This window comes from Trichomycterus rosablanca, chromosome 15 (assembly GCF_030014385.1).
Source record: "Trichomycterus rosablanca isolate fTriRos1 chromosome 15, fTriRos1.hap1, whole genome shotgun sequence".
In the NCBI taxonomy this organism is placed as follows: Eukaryota; Metazoa; Chordata; class Actinopteri; order Siluriformes; family Trichomycteridae; genus Trichomycterus; species Trichomycterus rosablanca.
The window spans coordinates 4,096,203-4,120,493 of NC_086002.1; the positions used below are offsets into that span (position 1 = coordinate 4,096,203).

At 40.9% G+C, this 24,291-nt stretch overlaps 1 protein-coding gene and 1 long non-coding RNA gene across 4 annotated transcripts in view; one reads left to right on the top strand and one right to left on the bottom strand.

Annotated features, from left to right (window-relative positions):
- The first annotated feature begins 15,959 nt into the window (after nt 1–15,959).
- LOC134329437 (uncharacterized) lies at nt 15,960–20,609 on the top strand. 2 transcript variants are annotated; one of them, XR_010014872.1, is made up of 4 exons: nt 15,960–16,019; nt 17,689–17,757; nt 19,036–19,081; nt 20,049–20,609. It is a non-coding gene; the product is annotated as an uncharacterized LOC134329437 (long non-coding RNA). The 2 variants fall into 2 exon arrangements; XR_010014871.1 differs by lacking the exon at nt 15,960–16,019 and adding an exon at nt 17,458–17,577.
- A 941-nt stretch (nt 20,610–21,550) lies between these two features.
- Nucleotides 21,551–24,291, bottom strand: part of cenpe (centromere protein E) — a 36,868-nt gene continuing 34,127 nt past the window's right edge. For both annotated transcript variants that reach the window (XM_063010366.1, XM_063010365.1), the window contains 2 exons: nt 23,756–24,021; nt 21,551–21,882 (listed from right to left, as the gene is read on the bottom strand). In XM_063010366.1, the coding sequence (XP_062866436.1) occupies nt 21,770–21,882; nt 23,756–24,021 (379 nt within the window). In that variant the 3' untranslated portion in view covers nt 21,551–21,769. The remainder of the gene's footprint in view (nt 21,883–23,755; nt 24,022–24,291) is intronic.

Sequence of the window (24,291 nt, forward strand, 5' to 3'; positions counted from 1 at the left end):
TGTGTATATAAGTATATGCGTGTATACAGTTTTTATACATATGTATGTATATGTATAGATTAGTATTGTGTATTTATTATTTATCACATCTGTATAGCATTATGTTGCACAGTTTCTGCACTACTTGTCACTTTACACACTTGTTCACTTTAAATTGCTCTTTTTAATTATATTGTTAATTTTTCTAATGTTTCTAAATTCTTACTTTTAAAAACATTCTATATTTTTTGTATAATATATTTTTTAACTATCTTGTAGTTTTTGTACTGTCTGAGCAGTCACTAAAGCATTTCACTGCCAGTTGTACTGTGTATGACTATGTATGTGACAAATAAACCTTGATTTGATTTTGATTTGATGATGTGTACAAGCTATGTACAAGGATCTCCTAGAAGAAAATATCAAAAAACTAAATCAGTCAGAAATTAATCAGATGTTTTTTCTGTATCTGTGTGTATTACTAGGCAGCTCAGGATGACGACAGCACGAAGACGGCGGCCGCTGTAGTATTTCTAACCATCGAGGATGAAAACGACAACCCACCAGAGTTTGACAAGACCGAATACGCCGCAGTTATTCCAGAAAATTCTCCTGAAGATCTGTACGTGCTTCAGGCCAAAGTAACCGACTTGGATCAGGTTAGAATTCACATTAAAAATCACAATGAACACCCAACACTTCACTAAATAACCACGCAGAACATCCAACCTGCATTAAAAACAGATTAATCTGCCCTGTAGGGGGGTTTTGTAGGGACGCTGAGGCTTATTCCAGATACAGTTCCTTTCTCCATCAGTCCAGATGGGTTCATCAGGGTGAAGACACCGGCCGAGCTGGACAGAGAGACCGTCAGCGGCTTTTCCTTTCAGGTAGGGGCGGCAAAGATCTGTATTATTCTTCTACAAATGTGAATAATCCACGGCTGATTCGACGAAGCTTGCAATTTTGTCCAGTCTCCACAATAAACACATGCAGCCGAATTCAGTGGTGCTGAGGTCAGCGCTCTGTACATTTACATTTTCGGCATTTAGCAGACACTCTTATCCAGAGCGACTTACAGAAGTGCTTCCATAGTAAAGATTTAATTACTCTAGTTTAAGTAAACAACAGTCCAAGAACACAAATCTGCTAAAACCTGTTAGAACCAAAGTTTTTTTTTTCCAAAAAAATGAGTAAGAGCGTTAGTAAGTAAGTACAAGTCAGCTTAAGTGTTTAGTAAAGATGTGATGAATCGTTTTTTAAAGACAGCAAGAGAATCAGATGTTCACAGACAGAGGAAGTTCGTTCCACCATTTGGGTGCCAGTACAGAGAAGAGCTTTGATGCTTGTCTTCCTCAAGTCCTGGGTGGGGGATCGAGTCGAGCGAGACTAGTGGCTCGGAGGTTGCGTGGTACAGCGCAGGGTTTGATTAGACCTCGAAGGTAGCTTGGGGCTGGTCCATTTTTGGCTTTGTAGGCGAGCAACAGGACACTGGAGTTTTTTATGTCTGAGTTTTTTTCATGTCTTTATAGAGCTGGAACAGGAAAGGGCCTTCCCTAAACTGTTGCTGCAAAGTTGGAAGCATATAATGTCTTTTATAGAATTGATTTATTACACCTGTAAGCAGCAACTGTTGTGGTTGGATCACATTTAATTCAGTCATTATTAGTGAAGTCCCAATACTTCTGCATATATTTACTTTTTTGGCATTTAGCAGACACTTTTATCCAGTACTGTAACAGTAATTGAGGGTTAAGGGCCTTGCTCAAGGGCCCAAAAGTGACAACCTAGCAGTGTGGCTTGAACCAGCAACCTGATTACTAGTCCAGAACCTTAACCACTAGGCTTCAACTATACACTACATGCCTGTCTGTTAATGAAGTTCATGTCTTTGTTAAAACACACAGATCGAGGCGAGAGACGATCCTCCCTCCACTCACAGCACTACAGCCCTCGTGAACATTACCCTCTCGGACGAGAATGATAACACCCCCGTGTTCGGAAGCGCCAAGTACGAGGGCGAAATTCCCATCGATCAGACTGTTGGCATGCTGGTTGTTCAGGTGACGTCTCCTTATTTATGATATTTGTGTTTTGTTTTGTTTCTAAGCACGGTGACTATCAGCATGTGACACACATTTATGACCAAGGAACCTGAATCACTGCTGTGTCTTAGGGTTTTACAGCAGGGCAGGGTTCTCATATATCGGTATATGACTGCAATATTTTATTGGTTTAAAGTGCTACAAGAACTGGCCTTTTTATTTACTGATATACGTTTATGAACAAGTAACCGGCCACTTTATTAGAAACACCTGTATGCATCCTCATCAATCAGTCGGTTTATGTGTTTGAAACCATACATACAAGGAATGAGAGCTTAAAGTCATGTTAAATCAAGCATTAAAATGAGGAAAAAATAAGATCTGAGTGAGATTAACACTGACATGAGCTGGTTCGAGTGTTAAAGTATAAAAGTTATAAGTTTAAGTTAAAGTTTTCTGGACGTTAAATTTGTATTAGAAATAAACCTGACCACTTCTGACATCTCAAGTTTGTGAATTCGAATCTCAGCTCTGCTAGAATTGACTCATCTAGGGAGGGAGGAAGGGCTGTAGAGATTCTTCATAACTGCTGCAATTATGACCTCTCCTGGCTGATCGATGGCGCCTGCACAGAGGCGAAAGATAATAAAGGTCAATGCACGACTAAGTGTGCAATTCGAATCTCAATATGAACCTCATGCAGGTGAAAAGAAGTGGTCGGCTACTGCACACGTGTCGGAGGGGGCGTGTGTGATTTATGACCCTCCATGGTCAGGAGTGAAAAACGATCGGTGAAATTGGATACAACTATATTGAGAAGGAAAATTAAATAAAGTTGACTTGCCCTGACTGTGTTTTCTTATAACAATGTACAGGTAGAAGCAACTGACCTGGATGAAGGACCAAATGGGCAAATTAGTTACTCCATTACGTTTGGGAATGAAAAAGGCTACTTTGATGTAAATAAAAACACAGGCGAGATCACACTGAAGAATATCGTCCCTCTTTTGGAGAACGAGATCCTCCAGTTCTCATTATATGTGACTGCAGAAGACGGTACGATATCAACGCTTCCTTATTCTCTTATTTAATAAATGTATGACAAATGAATGTGGAATTTTAATTTCTTCTTCATACTTATAGAGGGCGTTATAAGCAGATCTTCATCTGTTATTGTGGACATTAAGGCACCTGGAGATTCTCATCCACAGTTCATTCAGAAAATCTATCAAGGAAAAGTGGAAGAAGAGCAAGAACCAGGAGCTGAGATTGTTAAGGTGACGTTGTTTTTATTAGCGGTGCTTCCTCGTCTTTACTGGAAAGTAACGCCGCAGTATCTATCTGATACATACTAGTTTTTCTTCATTTCCTTCAGGATTATTAAAGTATCTATCTATCTATCTATCTATCTATCTATCTATCTATCTATCTATCTATCTATCTATCTATCTATCTATCTATCTATCTATCTATCTATCTATCTATCTATCTATCTATCTATCTATCTATCTATCTGCCTGCCTGCCTGCCTGCCTGCCTGCCTGCCTGCCTGCCTGCCTGCCTGCCTGCCTGCCTGCCTGCCTGCCTGCCTGCCTGCCTGTCTGTCTGTCTGTGTCTATCTATCTATCTATCTATCTATCTATCTATCTATCTATCTATCTATCTATCTATCTATCTATCTATCTATCTATCTATCTATCTATCTATCTATCTATCTATCTATCTATCTATCTACTAAGTTCTGTACTTGGTCCTCATTTGGTTTTCATAACTCTAATCTTCTCATGGTTTCTCTCACCATTCCTAAATAAAAATGAAAAGTGTTTAAGACTAAAGTCTGTGCTTTGATCCACAGGTAGCATTTTTATCACTGTCTCCTGTCGTTCCCATCACTTTAACCCTTGATACTGAGGCTGACAAGTTCTCCATCGACCAGCTGACTGGAATTCTAACAACAAATATCAAGCTAGACTACGAGACGCAGAAGAACTACACCGTCCGTGTGTCTATCTCTGATGGAACCAGCCGGGATGAAGCCTCTGTCCATGTGGAAGTCTTGGACATCAATGATAACAGTCCCGTATTTGAACCCAGTTTAACTTCTGTTACGATCCCAGAAAATATTGGGACTGAAGAGAACGTAACACTGGTATCAGCCACGGATGCAGATTCCGGGCTAAATGCTGAAATAAGCTACACACTGGAGGGTTCCGCCGGGATGTTCAGCATTGACCCAGAAACCGGTTTAATAACTGTTGCAGCAGCACTGGACAGAGAGACTAAGGAGAAGTACGAGCTGACAGTGGTCGGCCAAGATCTGGGTCGTCCCCCTCTGTCTGCAAAGGCTTCTGTGGTCATCACGCTGAGCGACGTTAACGATAATGCCCCCGTCTTCACCAAGCAGCAATACGAGACCTTAGTGAAAGAGAACACCACAATAGGAACCGAAGTGATTAGCGTCAGTGCTACTGATAAAGATGAGGGTCCCAACGGCAATGTGACCTATCACATCATCAAGCAAGAGCCGCATACTGAGCCTGCGATGTTTTTCGTAGACGCTGCTTCTGGAGCTGTAAGCCTGGCTCAGAAGCTAGACTATGGCCAGGCTAAAAGATATACTCTGCAGGTAGAAGGGAGGGATGGAGGTACCCCTTCTCTTACAGGAAGTACGGCGGTGATTGTTTGGGTGGAGGATGTCAAGGACAAACCTCCAAAATTCAGCAAGGATCAGTATGATGTGGACGTGTACGAGAACATCGCACCTGGGTCTCCACTGGTGTGGCTGGAGGTTATAGACGAGAACGAGGTGAGGTTACAGAAACGGTGAAGAAATAAAAATGAAAATATGAATTTTTATATGCATATATATATATATATATATAATGTATATACACACTGATTAGGCATAACATTATGACCATCTTCCTAATATTGCAATGGTCCCATTTTTGCTGCCAAAACAGCCCTGACCCAGCCTTCGCTCCACACGTGCATCAATGGGCCGCCCATGACCCTGTCGCCAGATTACCAGTGTTCCTTCCTTGGACCACTTTTGACAGATACTGACCACTGCAGATCGGTAACAGTTTACAAGAGCTGCAGTTTTGGAGATGCTCTGACCCAGTCGTCTAGCCATCACAATTTGGACCTTGACAAACTCACTCAAATCCTCACACTCGCTCATTTTTCCTGCTTCTAACATCAACTTTGAGGATAAAATGTTCACTTGCTGCGTAATAGATCCCACCTACTAACAGGTGCTGTGATTAAGAGATAATCAGTGTTATTCACTGCATCTGTCAGTGGTCATTATGTTATGCCTAGTCTGTGTGTGTGTGTATATATCTGTATATGTGTGCCCTCCATCTTACCACATACGAACTTACTGTTTTTCAACCTTATTTTTTACCCAGTGTTGGGAAACATTGGTTTTTTTTACAACAACAAACAAACAATATAGGAGGGAAATGGCTAGCATGTGCTTCCTCTAAGACGTTTTTAAACTGCAGTGCATTTGCAGGACGGCACCACCTACTATATACAGTACACAGTATTGGCTATTATTGTCCTGATTTATGTCATAAAATGAAGAAAAGGGGGGATGTGGGAGAAAATGTTCATTTACACACAGGCTGTGTCTGCCACATCACACTACCAAGTAGCACCCGTGTGTTGTGAAATAAAGAACACGTTATGCGTCAGTAAGAATATGATCTCAGTGAAAGGTTGGAGGTTTGGAGGTTGAATGCTTTGCTCTGTATAGATTCTCCTCTGCTGTGTTTCTCTGAAGGGCGGATTCTCAAACGGACACTTTCTTCTGGACAGTGATGTTTTCAGCATTAACAGTGCAGGAGTGATTTACCTTCTGAGTAACTGCAGCCTTGACAGAGAGACAGTAGATCACTACATGATAGAGGTAAGCTGTTTTTTGTGGGTTTCAATTGAAGTGACTTTTCAGTTAAACATTTAATCAATATAAGTGAATAATATCCTATATGGTAAATCATGAATATACTGTAACTGTCAGATGTGTTTATTTCTTTTTATATTCTGTACTGCTTTTGTATATGTGTAAGAGAGACAATTCCACACAGTTGGACCTGCAAGTCATTGTGGAAATAGGTGATTGTTTTTTACAGCTTTAGGAAATAATGGAACCAAATGGTAAAGGGACCTGTCAATCACTGTGATTGTTTTTCAACATGGGTAATAATGTGAAACCAAATGGTGGGAAAGAGGGGTCCATGTCATAAACAAGTGATGGATAAGATTTTATATTGACTTGACAGAAACTGTTTCTTGATTTCTCCTCTGCAGGTGGTGGCTGTAGATCAGCCTGTCGACGGCTTGAGCTCCACAGCTCGGGTCAACGTGACCGTGCTGGACGTCAACGACAACAACCCACAGTTCCATGAAATTGAGAATCCGTTCATGATCCCAGAAAACAGGAGGGGTGAAGTGACTAAGATCAAAGTTAGCGACCCAGACTTTGGTCGGAATGGACACGTCAGTCTCACCGCTTACTCTCAAGGCGATCTGTTCGGCTTTACCATGGTGAGAGAACAATCTGCAGAACAACCTCAAAAAAATCATTGCTCTTATTTGGAGAAGGTTAGTTCAGATCCCTCATGAAGCTGTGAGGTCATATATACGCTCAGTGACCAATTTATTAGGAACACTTCTAAATCTGAGCACGACAAAATGGTTCAACAATACATTTGCAGCATTTAGCAGATGCTTTTATCCAAGGGCCTTGCTCAGGGGCCCAACAGGGCAACTTGGTGCCTGTGGTGCTTGAACCAGCAACCTTCTGAGTACGAGTCCAGTACCCTAACCACTGAGCTACCACAGCCCTGAAATGGTCCTTGGTGGGTCTGGCAGGAAACACTTCAAACAGGTTGCCAATCCATCACAGTGTACACACGCGACCCGGACACAGGGAGAACATGCAAACTCCAAACAGAAAGGACCCTGGTCCCCTGGTGGTTTTCATCTCACATTTAAATGGTTTCAAACGCATCTTATTTTTAGCACGTTTATTATTACTGAAACTCAATAACACACACACACACAAGCCAGACCTGCCCCCTACCCCCCTCACCCACCTGTAACAGAACCTGCAACAGCATCGTTTGTGTCGTGTTCATGTAACATTCGTGTATTCGAGTAACATTGATGATTATTAATTGCATTTCAGGATGGCACCATGTTTCTGCGTGAAGAACTCGATCGAGAAACACAAGAAGAACACGACGTCTTCATCCTGGCCATAGATGACGGCTTACCACAGAGACACGTAAATCTTTCTTTTTTTACTTGTCTGACTGAACCGCAGCAGGACCTTGCTGTGACTATAACTGATAATAAATAAATAAATAAATAAATAAATAAATAAATACATCACAGCAGTAGCAACATCACATGCATCACAGCCACTTTCATCCTGTTCACCACACCAAGTCTGGTCACTGTTCAGAACTTTTGGCTTCTTATTAACCATCATTGCAGCAATTAACAGTTTAATTCTTTGCTTTTTGACTTATTTTAACTAATTTCCTGGAAATAAGTCACTGATTGATCAGCAATGTTAACTATTAAGGTTAATATTTGGTTTTAGAGTGGAGCTGTACACATCACGCCTGGGTAGAGAAAGCTACTAAAATCTGATTAGACAACAATTGACGAACCAAAACGTGTCAGACAGGTTATGCTGAATTCTGCACCCCTTATAAATAATTCACATTACATCCAAGGATATTTTCTTCTATGCCTCAAAATATAAACATAGGACTCTACTTACCATGTTTTACACTTTATGGCAGTGCTGTGCAAACATTTTGGCTCAAGGGCCACACTGGGTTTTAAAATTTGACAGAAGGGCCAGGCCAGTAGCAGATGTGGGGATGAACTAATGTAAATTATCACTCAAAGAATGAATATCTGTGTGTAGAGACTCGATTTTAGCGACGGTCGGTAGTGTTTGAAGTACGTCATCTAGTGGAATCAGCTGAAAGGCAGGGCACTGCATAAAAGGGAATTTAATCTGGACAATTTTGTAAATACTCAACAGGCCAGATTAAACAAGGTCCTTAAAAGTCCACACCAACCATCAAAGCGTGCCTTTAAATACCTTGATTTGTGCACAGGGGAAACAATCAGGCTGGAACAGTAAAGGGCCTTCCCCAAAGTGCTGCCACACAGCCATCAACACCAGTGCTCTTAGGATGTAGTGTTTGTTTGTTTATTATTAGGATTTTAACGTCATGTTTTACACTTTGGTTACATTCATGACAGGAACGGTAGTTACTCATTACACAAGATTCATCAGTTCACAAGGTTATATCAATCAAACACAGTCATGGACAATTTAGTGTCTCAAGTTCACCTCACTTGCACGTCTTTGGACTGTGGGAGGAAACCGGAGCACCCGGAGGAAACCCACGCAGACATGGGGAGAACATGCAAACTCCACACAGAAAGGACCCGGAGCGCCCCACCTTGGGATCAAACCCAGGTCCTTCCTGCTGTGAGGCGACAGTGCTACCCACCGAGCCACCGTGCCGGATGTATTGTAACATGAAAATGAAAATGATTTTCCTTCTGCAGAATTTTACAAACCTGAAGATTATCGTAACGGATGTTAATGACAATCCTCCAGTGTTCAGCCAGCATTTGTATTCAACACGCGTCCTGATTAAGGATGTTAAAAAAGGAGATCTGATACTGACTGTGACCGCTACAGATCAGGATGCTGGCAACAACTCTCTCATCACCTACAGGTCAGTTAAGTACTTTAAAAAAAGGGTTAATGAGAGCTCGGATTTCTGTATTCGCCAATTGAGGTTTGATTGTATTTATAAATAGTTTATTAGTTTATTCCACCCAAAAATAACCTGAAATTGCAGCCACACACTTACAGTTTTATTCTGCAGTTCACCTCAGGTTATTTCCTTTAAAATATACAAACCCCATTTCCAGTTAAGGACACTTTTTAAAAAACACGATAAAAAGTACAGACAGTGTCATTTATTTGATCGCTCAAACTTTATTTAACTGATAAAAGTACAAAGAAAACATTTTCACTGACAACTAACCCTAACCCTAACCCTAACCCTAATAAGGTTCTGTCCGAACATCTGAGTCTCTTTAAAAAACGATTAAAAACCCACCTTTTTACTAAACACTTAGGCTGACTTGTACTTATTTACTAACATTTTGTTCCATTCTTTTCCATTTCCCAAAAAAAAAAAAAAAAAAAAAAAAAAAAAAGGCACTTTGGTTCTAACAGGTTTTAGCAGATATATGTTCTTCAACTGTTGTTTACCTAAACTTGAGAAATAAAATGTTCACTATAGAAGCACTTCTGTAAGTCGCTCTGGATAAGAGCGTCTGCTAAATGCTGAAAATCTAAATGTAAATGTTATATAAGCAACACTGTTTTGGATGGAGGCTTCCACAATTAGCAGTTTAACTGGTAACAGGTGAGATCATCAGGACTGAGCATAAAAGGAGCGTACACCAAAAGCTTAGTCTATGTAAGCGGGTCGTGGTCCAGCAGTTTGTGTCAAACTTTGGGAGAGAATATTGTCAATCAGTTAAAAGAGAAAAAAATACCATCTTTCACCATCTTCAGTTCATAATACATTATATTAAAAAAGAAAAAATTATAATAAATAAGTAAAATACAATAAAATAAAATAAGATTATGGCCTCTTAAGTACATCCATAAATGCCCTCCAAACAGAAAGGGATCGCCCCAGTGCAACTGCACTGGAGCACCTTAACTGTTCTAGTTGAGCAACCTTGGTCATCTCAGATAGCCATCTTCTGAGACTTGGAGCCTGAGAAAATTTCCAGTTTAGAAGAATAATTTTCTTAGCTGCAACCATGCCGGTCATAAGAACCTGCTGTTGTGCTGGTGAAAGAGAGTTCATTGAGTCAGAGTCAGAGTGCTAGGGCAACACTGGGATAAATGCGACCATAAAATACATCTGACAACAGTGAGAAAATATTGGTTCAAAAGCTGTGGAGTACAGGACAAAACCAAAACAGGTGAGCTAGAGTGCCCTGTGCAGTTTTGCATTTATCACACAAAGGAGAAACAGAAGGATATGTTTTACTTAATCTGGTTTTTGAAAAGTAGAATCTGTGAAGCACTTTGAACTGCATTAATCTATACCTTGAGTTAACAGAGCATTGTGGAACTCTAGACAAGCTTTCGCTCCAGTCCTGCTCTGTACCATTTTCCCTGGCCCATTCCTCCCTGTACTAACTGGTATCTGGGGATGGAGATACAAGTGACACAAACTGAGTAATTAAATGACGTATGAGGGGACTTGAGAGAAAAAAATCTGAAATTGGGGGAGCGGCAGGTTTGGAAATGTAATTTGGGATATGATGCTGAACATAACATCTAACCTGCAAGTGAACATAACATCTAACCTGCAGGTGTTCAATGTCATTTTTAAATGATTTAATAGGAGGGGAGAATGTAAACCACATAGCCAATCACGTCTGTGTGTAGACATCTGACCAGCTGGTAGCACCGATGGGTTAGCGCGGCTGGGGCATATTGACCAGTGTCCAAAAATTTTTTTTTCTACTTCTAGATTCTCTTCTGGCTCTGACCTGGTGGATCTGGATCCTGAGACAGGAGCAATTACCTGGAGCCCTGACCTCCCTGACCTCACTAAGGACATGGAGATAGAGCTGATGGTTATAGCAGAGGATCACGGATCACCGCCGCTGAATGATACAGGTCTGAGCAGAAAAAAACAAACCACACGTTCACTGTTTCTCAACACCGCAAGAAAAAACTGTTAACATGTATTTTTAGATGGACACAGCTCATGGATTTCAATAGATTCTAGCTCATGGAGGCCTCGTGTAGGTGGAATGATCTCACCATTTTTCTCTCTCATTAGCGACGGTCTTGATCGAGCTGAGAAGCGACTCTTTGTCCGATGGCCTCGTCTTCAGGAACTCCACCTACTACTTCTCAGTTAAAGAGAACGAACCAGCAGAGACGGTAGTGGGTGAGGTCCAGGCCATACCAGGAAGCGGGGAGATCGAGGTCTCCTACCAGCTGATCTCACACACAGACCTGTTCTCCCTCGACAAAAAGGGTCTCATCAGAACCCTGAAGTCACTGGATAAGGAAGAAGAGGAAAAGTACATCCTCAAAGTGGAAGCGACCGACAGCAGGAGCCCACCCAACACTGCAGTGGCAATGGTACTAATCTGAGGACTAATCCACACCAACAGTCATAGATTTAATATCTTATACATTTAGTTTAAAATGTAAAAATACTGCTGCTCCCGTACTTAGAGAGATCTGGTCCAAGTCCATTTTTATGCCTGATGCCCTTCCTGACACAACTATTTCTATCTGGGCTTGGGACCAGTGCTGAGAGCACACTGACGAGTGCACTTCCCAATGGCTCGGCTGTTTCAGTCATCCCTCCCCTCCTCAGACATTAGCCAATCATGTCCATGCACCATTGTGATTCGAACCCTGAATGCCTAGAGCTCAGCAGTAGTGGGCTAGTGACTTAACCGCTGTGCCACCCGAGCGCCTTGTTTGTCTGCACTTTATATAAAATCCTCACTTGTTATGCCTCCCTGTGTTCAGTGTGTCTAACCGGATTGTTCTCATCTCTTTCTTCTTGTAGGTTCTGGTTCAGGTAGAAGACGTGAACGAGAGTCCTGAATTCACCAGTGAACAGTACACAGCAGAACTCTTCAGTATCTCCCCGTTCAGATTCCCAGTAGTAACAGTAAAGGTAATCACGCCTGTACAGTACAGGTATCTGTCCAGCCAGAGAGGTGGACAGGATGGAACTGGTCCAGTGTTTTACTTCTGCTTTAAATGTTACACATCAGGCTGAGCTTAATCCAGGTTTGTGTGGGTGCAGGCGTCGGACCCTGACGTCGGCGATGGTGAGGGGCTCAGTTACACTCTACAGGAGTCCAGTTCACTGCTGGGAGTCGAGAGCTCCTCTGGTCTGGTTTACGTACAGGATGTGACAGAATTGGGTGGGATGATGATAACCACACACGTGAAAGCAACAGATAAACTCGGACTGTCTGCTACTGTTAAAATACAGGTGAGTCCGCGCCATCACTGCACATAAAATATGTCTTACTGATATTACTGAGACATGTTGTCTTGGTCAGGGTTGCAGTATGTCCAGGAACACCAAACAGCACTGGGATTAAATCTTTAAATGTTTTCACTAATCGAGTTCATTGTATTTTTTTTTAAATATAAACACAATTAGAAACAGAAAGAAGAAAATAAAACAAAAAGTGGGTTCCTGTCATTTTAATACATTCCTGCCATATTAACAACTGATGGGAACTGATGGATAAATGTTTATTTATTATTTTTATATCAGTATGCCGGGGGTGGAGGAACATTTTTGGTGTGCTGTGCAATTTACTGTATATTGATTACGGCTTTGGTGATGAATAGCTCTGAATAGGATTCGTCACTTTGTTGAAATGCTGTTCACTGTGACAGCTGTGGTACAACGTATTTACAAGAAACTAAGAATTCAGTCTCACCTGTATGAGTACATACAGTAGCGTAGGGAAGACGAATAAGGTAATAGGCCGCTCAGGTTGCGCAGCGGTAAAAACACACGCTGCAACCAGAGCTGGGATCTCGAATACATCGTATCAAATCTCAGCTCTACCTGCCGGCTGAGGCTGAGCAGCCACATGAACAACGATTGGCCTGTTGCTCAGATGGGCGGGAGTAAGCCGGATGGGGTCAGACTCTGTCAGACTGGTGCAATTATGACCTCTGTTGGCTCATTAGAGGCGCCTACACAGAGATGAGGAAAGAGTGCTGTCAGGGTGTGTCTCTCCGTACACAACGCTAGGTGGCACAACACTCGTCAATGTGTGGGTGATAAGATGCATACGGCTTGCTGCCCACGTGTGGAGGGGGCGTGGGTTAGCTTTGATCTCCTCGGTCAGAGCAGGGATCGGCATTGGTGGAGAGGGAGCATGACACAATTGGGCAGTTGGACGCGCTAAAGGGGGAGAAAAAAGGGGAGAAAATGCATTAAAAAAATAAAAAAATAAAAAAAATAAGGTAAAGGATGAAGATAAATTTTAGATCTCCACGAGCGTCCTCAAGCTCGTCTGTCGGTCAGGCCAAACCCAAACGAACTGACCATCTGGGGTGCCAAATTAATTTAATAATTACCTTGAAGACAGGATTGTAAGTAGAAAAGAGGTTTATTCTTGTCTGCGGAGAAGGATTGCACTGACAAGCCTCACATAGAAACCTGAGCAGCGCGACCCACCCAAAGAAAGAGAATATATACATGAAGACAAATGTCTTTGTGGGACAGTGGGAAATTTCACATGTTGACAGATGTTACTTAGGTAGGAAACAGGAACTGTTTGAAGACAGCTACTACAGGATCTGTTAGTCGTAAAACTGTGAGCAACAGTTATTAAGAATTAACATTTTCTTCACACGGCTTAAAAGTCTTTGTGCGTCTTTTCCAGGTTCATGTAAAACACAGCAGCAGTGAAAACGTGGTTCTTATTACGCTGAACCAGCCAGTTCACACTGTTGAGAAGAAAATTTCAGAAACTCAGGAGTAAGTATAATGTGTGACTTTGGGATGTGATAAACAGTTCAGGTTCAATTTACCGCATAATTTGTGTGTTTCTGTAATGAATGAGCACAATTCTGTTAAAGAAGATACGATAGAGATGGCTCATTAGTTAAAGTGCTGTACTAGTGATCCAAAGGTCACTGGTTCAAGCCTCAGAAGCACCAATTTGCCACTGTTGGGCCCCTGAGCAAGACTCCTAACCCTTAATTGCATGCACTGTTATCAGCTATATTACTATTACTCATAGAGTCCATCGTCACCACATCCATCACAGTGTGGGGCAGCGCTATCACAAAACATGACACCAAGAGACTGCAGCGCATCATCAAGTCTGCAGAGAGGACCATCGGTGTAAAGCTGCCCACACTGCTGGACCTGCATGCCTCCAGAACCAGGAAGCGTGCAGAGAAAATCATCACTGACCCGTCTCACCCTGGTCATCACCTGTTTCGGTGCCTTCCATCAGGCCGACGCTTCAGCCACATGAAGACCCGAACGACCAGGCTACAGAGAAGCTTTTATCCAAACTCCATTACGCTCATGAACAATTGAACACTACTGTACTGTTAATACTCGGGACACTTGCACATCAAAAACTACCTATTTCATTTATGTAATGGCATACACAGGATTTTCACCTTTACTTGCATTTCATAGTTATATATTTTTATATTTTCTATAGTTTTTATATTGCACAAAACTGCACCTTTTTAAAATTACAATGTAAATTGCACATGCTAAATGTTTACAATGTTTTCTATGTTTACAGGTATGAATGTGTGTGTTAGAGAGAGAGTGAGCTGTGTGAATAAGATTGTCTGTATTGTATTTTTCGTGCACTGCAAGCATCTGTGTAACCAAAAGCAAATTCCTTGTATGTGTGAGCATACTTGGCCAATAAAGCCCGATTCTGATTCTGATTCTGATTCTGATTACAGTTATAAGTTGCTGAAATATTTTCCTCTCTCAGATCTCTGGAGAAAATACTCGGCTGGAGAGTAAACATCATCAGCGTGAGAGCTGTGACCCAAGCTCAAATGTTCACACTGGTGAGGAAAACATCAGCCAGGACTTACATCAGCTTTATAGCAGAAGATACGATCACCGGGGCCATCAGTGCCGAGGAGGTGCTGAAGTACGTACACACCACAACACACGGTCCAGTGCTAAAGTTCATAAGGTTTAGCAGATTTACAGTCATATACAGAAAAACTAAACACACATAAGCGTAGCCATGATTAAAATTGTAATAATAAAATCAAACTGCATTAAATTGTTTGAATGAAATCATACGTAGCAGATAAATGCTGAAACATTTCTCCACAGACATACAGTACATGGACAAAAGCATTGGGACACCCCTTCTATTTTGAAATCATGCTTTTCAGCCTCAACAGCTGCCAAGAGGTGTAAAAACACAATTATATAAAGGAAATTACATGCTTTCAACTTGGCAGCAACAGTTTAGGGAAGGTCCTTTTCTGTTGCAGCATGACTGTGCCTCTGTAAGAGCACAAAGCAAGCTCTATAAATATAAAGACATGATAAAGCTAGGTTTAAAGAAACTGCAGAGCCCTGAACAGCTTTGGCTCACTTTGCTGTCCTCTTTTGACTGAATGGGCACAAATTCCCACAGACAAACTTTTAAGTCTGTTGAGAAGCCTTCTCAGAGGAGTAGTGGAGGTTGCTCTATTTTAATAACCTTTGTTTTTGTAATGGGACGTCCAACAAGCTTACGGTCTGGTGTCAGAATACTTTTGGTTGGCCGCTCAGGTGGTGCAGCGGTAAAAACACACGCTGGAACCGAATACATCGTATCGAATCTCAGCTCTGCCTGCCGGCTAAGGCTGAGCGGCCACATGAACAACGATCGGCCTGTTGTTTAAATTTAGCGATGATCTTACAAAGGTTTCATTTACAGAACCTGGATCTTAGAATTAGTGAGCTAGAGTAATAGCTTCTCATATTTACTAAAATATTCATTAAATACTGACTGACAGCTTGTTCTGGATCATTGTGGAGAGTCAGTGGGGGCAGATGAACAACTGCATCAGTGATACTACAGATACTCTAGTTTCCTGGGTGGCTCTGGACCCACAGCGACCTCATTCAGAACAAGGCAGTAATGAATGAATGAATAAGTATTGAGCTGAACGTGTGATGTGTACAGGAAGCTGGAGAGCGAGAGTGAGAGTGTGAAAGCTGAACTGGAGAAAGTGTTTGGTTCTGAAGTGGAACTGGAGAAAGTGGATGACAGGAAGTCGGGAGACTCTGACGACACGGCCGCTCTGGTTCTGGGTTTGCTGTTAGCGTTCAGCCTCATAGCGCTGATAGTTGTGCTGGTGGTGGGCGTGGTCAAGTAAGTAAATTACAAACTTTTTACATTCCAATGTGGCATTTTGTTCGTTTTGTGTTTGTCTGATTTCAATTAAATTGTGTTGTTAGTTTGTAGTTTTCTTCTCTTTAGGTCTTTGTGCATGAGTGGGAACTCATAATGCCAAAAAGATAAACTTAATACAGATATCAGGTTTAAGTTACACCCGGAAATGTAACTACTTTTTAGCACCGTTTACATTTATTTAGTCAAACTAGCCTTATTTACATGGACACACAGGAGTCACCACTTGTACTTAATCACATTCAATATTAAATTAAGAGGGAAAATTGCTATTATGACTGTGAACCTTCCAGGTCATTTTGTGTGTGTGTGTGTGTGCATGTGTGTGTGTTTTAATGGAGATTTTATGTTTAAAAAACTTCAGTTTCGAAATAATTTTAATTCTTCAGTGCACAAACCAAGTGTGGTATCTTTTGACTTTCGCTAAAAAGTAAACAGATGGTGGGTAGCACTGTCACCTCACCAAACAGCAGGAGGGGTCTGGGTTCAATTCCCTGGCTGTGTGGTCAGGGTCCTTTCTGTGTGGACTTTGCATGTTCTCCCTGTGTCCATGTGGGTTTCCTCTGGTGTCTTAATTGGCAGATACATTCACCGTTTATTTATTTTTGTTATGTATTTTCTCCCCATTTTCCTCCCGATTTAGCGCATTCAATTTTGTCAGATAAAAAAAAAAAAAATGCTTGAATGTGACTCAAAGCATTAATGTTCTCCAGTTTTTAGATAAACTCTTTAAAGATTTCAGGCACGCTGAGAAAATGAATATTTTTCACTGAGTTTAGAGGGAAGTGGGTATGTTTCATTTAAAGAAGTATAATAATCTTCTCATTAGGATTATAAACTGGTGAGTGAAATCTGCAAAATCTCAGTTTACACGACGCTGTCAACAATCGATCATCAGTCACTTAAATCAAAAGGAAGTGGAATTTTTTACTCCATCCGGCCCCCAACAAGAAAAGTTTGGACACCCCTGCTTTAAGGGGCTTGGGTGGTGCAGCGGTAAATTATGCTATCCCACTGGATTGGCGATCCGTTTGGGGTATGTTCTGGGGTAACTGGACCCACAGCGACACTGATCTGGATGTGGCGACTTTTCTTTCCTTGCATTCTTGGAAGGAGCAGGAAATTAAGATTAGGAATCAGTGAAATAAGATGAAAGTGGTATTATGCAACTTCTGTGGATTGTTTGTTTGTTTATAGTATTTTAACGTCATGTTTTACACTTTGGTTACATTCATGACAGGAACGGTAGTTACTCATTACACACGATTCATCAGTTCACAAGGTTATATCAAACACAGTCCTGGACAATTTAGTATCTCCAGTTCACCTCACTTGCACGTCTTTGGACTGTGGGAGGAAACCTGAGCACCTGGAATAAACCCACACGGACACGGGGAGAACATGCAAACTCCACACAGAAAGGACCTGGACCGCCCATACCTGGGGATCGAACCCAGGACCTTCTTGCTGTGAGGCGACAGTGCTACCCACTTAGCCAACATGCCGCCCTCTGTGGATCGTAATAAACTTTCTCTTCATTATGAAGTTAATGGATCCGTCCTGTTTCTTTAATCATGGAAACGTGTGATGCTGCGTTTGTGTAACTTAAATCGTTTTTTTACCGATTCAGATTTAAAAAGATGAAGGGAACGTCGCCGGATAAAGAACGGATCATCATAGAACAACAGAGACGTGAAGTGTGAGTACTGAATTTTTGAATCAAAGTACAACCCCAAATGAGAAAAGGTTGGGACAGCATGGAAAATGCAATTAATAAAAAAAACACAGTTTCTTACATTTACTTTGACTTTTATTTGATGTCAGACAGGATGAACCTGAGATATTTCATGTTTTATCTGCTCAACTTCATTTAATTTATTAATAAACATCCATTCCTGCATTTCAGGCCTGCAACACATTCCAAAAAAGTTGACAATAAAGCATTTAGCACTTTGTAATGGTGCTATTCCTTTTCACCACACTTAAGACATTTTGAGACATTAACAGTAACATTAACAGACATTAACAGTCTGGATGGTCCTTTTCGTCTTTGGTTCGGAGCACATGGCATCCATTTTTTCCAAAAAAGACCAGGAATGCTGATTCATCTGACCACAATACACGTTTCCACTGTGTGATGGTCCATCCTAGATGCCCCGAGCCCCAAGAAGTCGTCGCCGGTTCTGGGCATGGTTAACATAAGGCTTCTTTTTTGCACAGTAAAGTTTTAAGTAGCATTTGTGCAGTAACTCTGTATTGTAGAGCTTGATAAAGGTTTGCTAAAGTAATCCCTCACCCATGTGGTTATATCAGATATTATTGAGTGTTCTTGAAGCGGTTCTTGAAGCAGCGGCGTCTGAGAGATTGAAGATCACGGGCGTTCAGCTTCAGCTTGAGCCTTTGGGCTTTACACACTGAAATTCCTCCCGATTCCTTGAAGCGTTTAATGATACTATGCACATTAGAGGGAGAAATATGCAAATCCCTTCCAATCTTTCTTTGAGGTTCATTGTTTTTAAACATTTCAATCATTTTCTCACACATTTGTTGACAAACTGGATCCTCTGATCATCTTTGCTCATCAAAGACTCTCAGCCTTTCCTGGATGCTGCTTTTGTACCAAATCATGATTACAATCACCTGTTTGGAGTTACATCATTGTATAGTTTTTTTCACCTCATTACTAGCCCTAAATTGCCCCCGTCTCAAATGCAGGAATGAATGTTTATTAATAAATGAAAGGAAGTTGAGCAGATAGAACATGAAACATCTCAGGTTCATCCTGTCTGACATCAAATAAAAGTCAAAGTAAATGTAAAGAACACTGTGTTTTTTTTATTTTATCTGCATTTTCCATACTGTCCCAACTTTTTCTGATTTGGGGTTGTAGTTTTATATCAGTAATGATTTCGTACAATGCTGGAAAACACTGAAACATAAAATGAAAACCAGTTTTTCTGTTTCTATTCCATCACAGTTTGACTAATGAGGACACAAATGAGGATGTGTTCAAAACACACGAGGTAAAAGCATAAAATCTTACTGATGTGTTTCATGGTTTCTATTTAAAAATGAACTGAAATGTGTGTGTGTGGGTGTGCGTGAATTTGTGGAAAAATATCAAAAACATAAAAAATATTAAAAAAAAAAACATCTAAAGACCTGCAGACGTCAGCAGCCTGGAGTAGTCCCGCTCATGATCTGAAAGAGACAAGAAGGAAACTCCACAAACCTAATAAAATAGTGTTTTTGGCAACAAAGGGAAAATCAATTATAGTGTTTAATAGTAAAAATATTGTTGCTTAAGGGTGCTTTGCTGAGTCAGAACCTGAATGACATTATTATTATTTAAAATATTTTCTTCATGCATTTTCTCCCCCTTCCTCCTTTTTTAGCGCGTTCAATTGCCCCATTGCGTCATGCTTCCTCTCCACCAATGCCGATCCCTGCTCTGATTGAGAACGAAGCTAACCCACGCCCCCTCCGACACGTGGGCAGCAGCCGTATGCATCTTATCACCTACACTTTGACAAGTGCAGTGCAGCTTAGCTGCGTGTACAGAGGAACACACCCTGAGAGCACTCCTTTCCCATCTCTGTGCAGGCGCACCAGTCATGAGAGAGAGACCCTATCCGGCTTAGTCCCGCCCATATCTGAACAACAGGCCAACTGTTGTTCATGTAGCCGCTCAGCCTTAGCCAGCAAGGCAGAGCTGAAATTCGATACGATGTATTCGAGATCCAGATCTGGTTCCAGCGTGTGTTTTTACCGCTGCACCACCTGAGCGGCTTGACTTATTATTAACTGAACAATAAATGTGTACTGTCTATAGGAAATTATTTCAGGGGAACGTGAGGCAATCTGGCCGTGGGTTAAAGCCGAGGCATAACTAGCTTATACAGCAGGACAAAAACTCACAATACAAAAGCTTGTGTAGCTGAAAAGATGTTTTGTTTAATGACCTAAATCTTTTTCCTTTACTTTTATTAGGAGCAACAGAACCACTGCAGCATCCGCAGAGCATCAGATATTTTAAAGAAAGAAACCAGATCTGTACAAGTGGACGACAACGACAAAGTGACCTCTGCCCTCTGAGAACAGCTCTGTATCATGTGGCTGGTTTCAGAGCAGGTCCTGTTTGAGCCGCACGTTTGATCTGAAGAGGCGAACGCTGCTGCGCTGTTGCTTTTATCAAAACCACAGAATGGATTTAATCACCAATTCTACACGTAATCACACATAATGACAAGAAAACTCAGAGAAATCAGAAATCTCTTCTTTACAGGATTAAACCTCGTTATTCAGTTATTCAGTGGCATTATTGTGTATTTTATCAGTTTAAGAATTCTGGGCCCTGCTCCTGTTGGATGTCAGGATCACATCAGGACGATGGATAAATACGATATTTTATAACATGAACAAGAGTAAAGAAAATCAAAAAGTCTTTTCTCCAGTCCTCGACATGTAATCAGTACTAGAACCACTGAACAGAACAGTTCTAATAATGAATTATTTAATTAATTTCTATCTTATTGTATATATTCACCATATAACAGCAAATAACACTGATAACTTCAGTAAAATTCTTTTTATTTCTTTTCAATTCTGTTTCTTCTTTCCATATAGACAGTCTGTCACATTTGAATCATTTTCATCTTCAGTTTTTTTTTTTTTTTTTTTGGAATCAGAAGGTACCCGGTTGAAGCCCCACAGTTAGCACTGTTGGGCCCCTGAACAAGGACTTAAACGCTGTCTGTTCTCCTGCCTGTGATCTCAATTTTTACTTTTTCATCCCGAGCCAACATTATATGTATATATTTAATTTTTATGGTTTTCATGGTCTCCCTTCACAACGCTGCTCCCCCTAGTTATGCATCCTGACAAGTAATGGATGTCTAACATTACGTCCCCATACATAAATAATACGAACTCGAACCCTGTACTGCACCCCTGAATAAGGACAGAATTATTATTATTATAATTAGTTCCTGTATAGTCACTACTACAGTATACTTTATTACATTTACTTTGGTGTTTATTTCATTTGGGCACTGAGGAGACCAAGTGATTTAGTGTTTCAGATTTTATTGTGTCCTGTTCTTCCTGCAAACACGTCTTAAGATGTGCAACAGTACAGGGTCGTCATCATTTTCAGTGCTACCCACTGAGCCATGGTGCCGCCCCTAAAAGTGGACACTACTTAAAATAATATCCAAACACTTTCTAATTCCCACGCCCTGTCTCAGTCTAATCGGCAGCGTTTCTCTCCCATTGATAAAAGTACGGAACAAAGCGCATCCCATATCAGTTCAATACAGAACACCACGTTTAGTTTCCAAATAAGAAACAATTCCGTATTTTACGGGACAATTGGCAACCCTAGTTTGCACACACACACGATCGCAAGACCACCGTATCAGTTCTGGTGGGCGAACTGTTAGAAATCAAACATAATCACTAATGCACTAATCAGATGTAAACAAAATCAACAATAATAGAAAAAAAATCTTATTTTATTTCAGCATAAGAAATTACAACGTATAATGTAATAAATTTGTTGCAAAAGCAACAAGTTGAACATATTTAATTCAAACGTTAGATAAAGGGTTATTAAGTTTGCTAGTCGAGACAAAATTAAATCACAAAAACAGAAGACAAACAGTGGACAGACGTTAACGTTAAAATAATTACATTAATAATAAGAACAACGGTCACTGTGTTGGACATCCGTTTGCATCCATGTTAGTGTTTGTCTTGCGTGGTGAAGAGTTTGGAATGTGAAACCAGCTGTCCACATTTCCCCCACTGGAGGTGACTGGAGGATCTAAAAAAAACAAACATCATATTTAGCCAAGGAAATAAACATTTTATTATGATTTTAGTATTAAACTATTTCTGAATACTTAGGAATGGGAACTTTAAGAACTTTTAAATCTAAAATCTTGGTTGAGAAATACATTGTTTTTCCCTTTTAGCATGTCCAATGGCCCAATTGCGTCATGCTTCTTCTCCACCAATACCGATCCCTGCTCTGATCGAGGAGAACAAAGCTAACCTACGCCCCCGCCGACACGTAGGCAGCAGCCGTATGCATCTCATCACCTGCACTTTGACGAGTGCAGTGCAGCTCAGCGTTGTGTACAGAGACACACACCCTGAGAGCACTCTTCTCATCTCTGTGCAGGTGCCATCAATCAGCCAGCAGAGGTCGTAATTGCACCAGTCATGAGAGAGATCATCCGGCTTAGTCCCGCCCATATCTGAACAACAGGCCAATCGTTGTTCATGTGGCTGCTCAGCCTCAGCCGACGGGCAGAGCTGAGATTCGATACGATGTATTCGAGATCCCAGCTCTGCTTCCAGCGTGTGTTTTTACCGCTGCACCACCTGAGCGACCCGAGAAATACATTGTTTACATTGATACTTTAGGCATCTTTTTTCATCTCCCTCCAATTTTTAAACTATGGTTAGAAACTTCATATGTTCATATGGCTTTTCAAGTCTTTACTCATGATTGTAGCATCAACAGTGGGCTCTTGTATAATCTATCAATAACTTACAACATAGTACAAGGTAAATATAAATACAATATTGGATTGTCACACCATGAGTGTTCCTTAAATCCAATCATGTTTGGAACTTGCAGTGTAAAGTCTAAGATGCAAAGTTTCCCCACATAAAAGACAATTATCAAATAAGGAAATTACACTTAAAAATTTTTTTTAGCCACATTTATATGGTATTTATTAGATTCATTAATAAGTGGTCAAAGCCCAAAGGAGGTAAGTTTTTTCTGTAACCTAAGCCAATTTTGATTCAGTTCAACAAATTTGTTTGTTTATTAGGATTTTAACGTCATGTTTTACACTTTGGTTACATTCATGACAGGAACGGTAGTCACTCATGGACAATTTAGTGTCTCCAATTCACCTCACTTGCTCGTCTTTGGACGGTGGGAGGAAACCAGAGCTCTTGGAGGAAACCCACGTAGGCACAGGGAGAACATGCAAACTCCACACAAAAAGGACCTGGACCACCCCACCTGGGGATTGAACCCAGGACCTTCTTGCTGTGAGGTGACAGTGCTACCCACTAAGCCAGAGCCCCCCCAATCCACCCCACCCCACCCCACCCCAGGAAGTTTGTAGCCAGTTATAACTTTTCTAACATAGCTAAAGACGAATATATATTTTTGATGTGCACACTTGCAGAACATTATGATTGTGTTAATAATACAATTTTTTCCTGGGTTTAGTGTTAATATAAATACAATATTGGAATCTATCACCACAAATAAGTGTGTTAGGTGCTATATAAGAACAATTCCCATTCCATAAATAATTTTTTTTTTTACATTAAATTCACTCAATCAGATAATGATCAAGCCCTTCACATTAGACAGAAGTAACAGAATCCTTGAAACCCGACAGCACCACAAATGTAGTTTTGCACCTACACCAGTCCAAACTGTGAAACGTAAAAGTTATTACACCCCCAGTGCGTTAGTCAGGCAAACTTTAGTGCAAAACCATTACACAGTGGGTTACCCTCATCGCTTTCTGAAGATTCATCTGTAGTAGCTTCAACTGGTGTACACGAGACTTCTGATAAAGAAAATGTCAAGTGCAAATTTTGCAAATAAATCTGCTTAACAAAAACGATGACCAAAAAGAATGAGACTCATAACTGTGCCGTACCTGGCATGGTTCCCAGGCTGGAGTTATCAAAGAACTGTTTGGGGCACTTCAGCGAAACGGCCTCTGCTCCAGCACGGACGTCGAAGAACTTGCTTTTTGGAGAGTCGAGGAACACTTTCTTGGGGGAGTTCACTTCTGTTTCTGTCAGTGGAGGATGTCTCTTGCTCGGTGTGCGTGGGGAATGAGGAGCTTCCTTTTTGCTTTCCCTCAGCTTATAAGCTCGGCTCTTCCATTTACTGATCTCTTCTTGCTGCTTGCTTACAAGGCTGAGAAATAAATGACATTTTTTAAAAATCCCTTGTAGAAACTAGTGCACATCTTGAAAGAAGAACGCTAATACAAAGAAATTCATCAGAGCATCAATCAGTTCAAATAAAAACATTTCTCAATGCAAGACCGCAAATAATTGAGGTCTTTTACCATCTACCTTACATAATATTGTGAAAAGATTCAGAAAATCTGGAGAGATCTCAGTCCCTGTAGGGCACGAATGGAAACCACTACCGAACGTGTGCAAAACTCAGTGTGAAACACGA